This window comes from Chaetura pelagica, unplaced genomic scaffold (genome assembly GCF_000747805.2).
Source record: "Chaetura pelagica isolate M959 unplaced genomic scaffold, ChaPel_1.0 scaffold246, whole genome shotgun sequence".
Lineage (NCBI taxonomy): Eukaryota > Metazoa > Chordata > Aves > Apodiformes > Apodidae > Chaetura > Chaetura pelagica.
The window spans coordinates 285,859-289,150 of record NW_009953647.1 but is presented as its reverse complement, the minus strand read 5'-3'; the positions used below and the strand labels follow the sequence as shown (position 1 = coordinate 289,150).

At 53.4% G+C, this 3,292-nt stretch overlaps 1 protein-coding gene across 1 annotated transcript; it reads left to right on the top strand.

The window, feature by feature from the left end:
- Positions 1–7: 7 nt before the first annotated feature.
- PIGC (phosphatidylinositol glycan anchor biosynthesis, class C) lies at positions 8–614 on the top strand. Its single transcript, XM_009999866.1, has one exon. It carries the CDS (start codon positions 76–78, stop codon positions 514–516), a length of 441 nt encoding a protein of 146 aa, XP_009998168.1. The 5' UTR covers positions 8–75; the 3' UTR covers positions 517–614.
- Positions 615–3,292: the final 2,678 nt, after the last annotated feature.

Genomic DNA, 3,292 nt, shown 5'->3' with positions numbered 1-3,292 from the left:
GCTGCCTTCACCTACGGCTTCTCGCCGGTGCTGAAGACTCTGACAGAGTCCATCAGCACGGATACCATCTATGCCATGTCAGTCCTCATGCTCCTCGGTCACCTCATCTTCTTTGACTATGGTGTCAACGCTGCCATCGTCTCCAGCACGCTGTCCCTCAACATGGCCATCTTCGCCTCCGTGTGCCTGGCCTCCCGCCTGCCTCGCGCCCTCCACGCCTTCGTCATGGTCACCTTTGCCATGCAGATCTTCGCCCTCTGGCCGATGCTGCAGAAGAAGCTGAAGGCCCAGACGCCGCGGTGCTACGTGGGGGTGACGGTGCTCTTTGCGCTGGCGGCGCTGGCGGGGCTGGCCACCATCTCCAGCGTGGGGGCCGTGCTCTTTGCCTCCCTGCTGCTGGCCATCTCCTGCCTCTGCCCTTACTGCCTTATCCGTCTGCAGCTGCTCAAGGACAACATCCATGGACCATGGGATGAGGCTGAAATCAAGGAGGACCTCTCCAGGTTCCTCATGTAGGCCTGGCCCAGGGGAGAGGGGACATTTCTCTATGAACAGTGCAAAGGTCCTTGCTGGTGGACAGCCCTGGGGGGAGGACATGAGCCAAATAAAGCCCAATAAAGCCCAGCAACAAGGACCAGATTTATGTTATCCTCAGCATCTCTTTACAGACCCACCCTTCTTGGTTTTGGTGAAGGAAGGAGCTGAACCCCACAGAGTGGCCTGCCCGTGCAGCAGCTCAAGGGCACAGGCGAGTGGGGCAGTGTGTGCTCTGCCCAGAGCACAGGTACCTGACCTGTGTCTGAGTTTTGGGGGTATACAGGGGGTGTGTGCATCCTCTGAGCAGGAACACCCCACTGATACAAACATTTGGCTCAGGTGTTCCCCATGACATGCCCATGGACGTCCTCAGTCCCAGGGACCTCACAGTGTGTGCTGGGGACTGATCACACTTTCCTGGGTGGGCTGGGGGGGTATGGGGGCTGCGTGAGGGTGGTGGGTGGTGTTGGACCCGCAGCACCAGGACACCTGGGACAGGTGCAATGCAGAGCCCTGCTCACCTGCACCCTGCCAGTCACTGATGCCAGAGTAGCCTCACAACACTGCCAGACAAAACCTTACCCAAAATTCTTCAGGACAGGTGAGGAGGCAAGATGCCTTCATTGCCTGTCTCAGCCCTCCCAGAGGCAGATCTGGCCTCACCACAGGACCAGGCCCTGAGCCAGAGGAATGGAGCTCAACATAGACCTCCGTGGGCGCCCCACCGGCTGGGGAGATGCCAGGGGGCCCCCGAGCTCCTGACCGCCAGCCGTCTGTCCGGCGGCCGTCTGTCCAGCACCGCGCACACCACAACAGAGGGCGCTCCCGGCAAACAAGTCCCGCTGGGGAAAGCATTCCCGGCACCCCGGCCCTGCACACACCTGCCCCAGCCCCTCCTTGCAGGGATGATTTTGGCATTATCCAGCTTTTAATGAAACTTTTCTCATTTAGAAATGCAATGCTGCAAAAGTGCGACTTTCTGCTTAATTTACCCCATCCCTTTGAGCAGTGGTGTCTCACCCCTGCCAGCAGGCACTTGCTGTGCGCTTCTTGGGCTTTCTCGGAAATGAGCAACCCCCAGTGGAGTCCCCAACACCTCCGGTGCTTTGTTACAGCTCTTGCCAAGTGTTAAATGTTGCTGTTGTCGTCATGGTGATGACTACATCTCATTTTGGTTTTAATTAAAACCTGCCGCAGTTTATGAGCCCGTGATCCAGTCTCGCAGGGAGCAGAGAGTAGCCAGATGCTCACAGACAAGCTGACAATTTTTGGTTCTTTGGAAAGATGGCTTGTTTTTTTCACAAGGAGACTTCCCAGAAAGCTGTTCAGAGACTGGGATGTCCCATCCTGTGCTGGGCTAATGCCATTGTAATGCTGCCACCCCAAGCCAACTCAGAGAGTCCATCGGTAGGACAAGGTTTGAGCATAAATCAAAAGTAAATCAGACCTAGCCTGCCTGGCGCCTGTTGTTAGTCTCTGTCACAGCAGAGACTACAAGAAAGCTGAGTTTCTGCTGCACCCATTCCCCCAAGGAGAATTATTTCCCAAAAAATGCACTTCACAAATTCAGACTCTCAGAATCAGCTCTGGGTTTGGAAAAGTGCAAACATCAACTACACGGACATTCCAGGTGGAGACAGGCACCAACTGCCACCACCGCCTTGGCCACAGCTGGAATCCAGTGCATCATCTATGCAGATCCCTGGGCTATGGTTAATAGAGCAGCCCCACTCGCCCAGCTCCAGGCAGAATGCAGATGTATCCCCTCTAGCTTGCTGCAGGCAGTTTGATCCCTCCCCACAGCCCCAGGCCTCTCTGCTCCCCCCATTTCCTTCCCTTCACCTCCTCCTCAGCTTCAGTCCTTGCCCAGAGATCTCCTGGGGAAAGGCTTAACCCTCCCCTTAGCTTGCCTGCACAGATACCCTGCTCTCCCTAACCTGGAAGATGAAAATATAAAGCCTGGTCCACGGCCTGAATGCATAAAGGGACTGTTAAGGAGAGAAAAATGGAAGAGAGAGCCAGGGAGGGGAGACACAAAGGCCAGGCTGAGTTTCCCTGGGACTCCTCTGACCTTCTGCAGTACTGCTTAAGTTATTTAAGATGCTGAATAAATGAGTATGTCTTCATGTCTGAGGTCAGAATATCCTCTACAGAACAAAACTTTGCCATAACTCTGTGCCCAGCTCAGCAGTAAAGCTGGATGCCCTTTGAGCGTTTGCCACCTGAGCGTAACATTCTGCAGCTTCTCTCTGAAACACACACTGAGACCAAAGAAATAGGTGCTTCTCATTTTATATGCCACCAAACCATCATCAACCAACTCTAAGGAGTTAAATGTTATTTTGAGTTACAAGAAAGTGCAGCTTCTTTCTCTTAAGTTTCCAAGTCCACTGAGATCAAGTGCTTCAGTGGGACATTTTCTTTTGATTTGAAGCTGGCCAAATGCAAGTAATTGTAAACTGGCTGGGGATAAGCCTTGCTCCTGGGGGAGCAGCTGACACGTGCTGTCTGGAATCTCCATCTACAGCCTCTGCTGCAGGGAAAGGCAAGTGTCAGCCACCCACACTGTGCTGTCAGAGGCCCACATCCCTCCCCACATGGGAGACTGGATCTGGGAAACCTGGAAAGAGTCTTTGAAGGTAAGATCTTTATATCTCTTCAATTCCCATGGTAATCACTAAGCTTTTCTCAGCTTTGTGAAGTAAGAGACAATGGCAACAATGTACATTACAAAGAAGCCAAAATATTATTTTGG

What these genes read in the sequence shown, in the direction of transcription:
- PIGC (XM_009999866.1), top strand. Translation starts at nt 76, where the DNA reads ATGTCAGTCCTCATGCTCCTCGGTCACCTCATCTTCTTTGACTATGGT.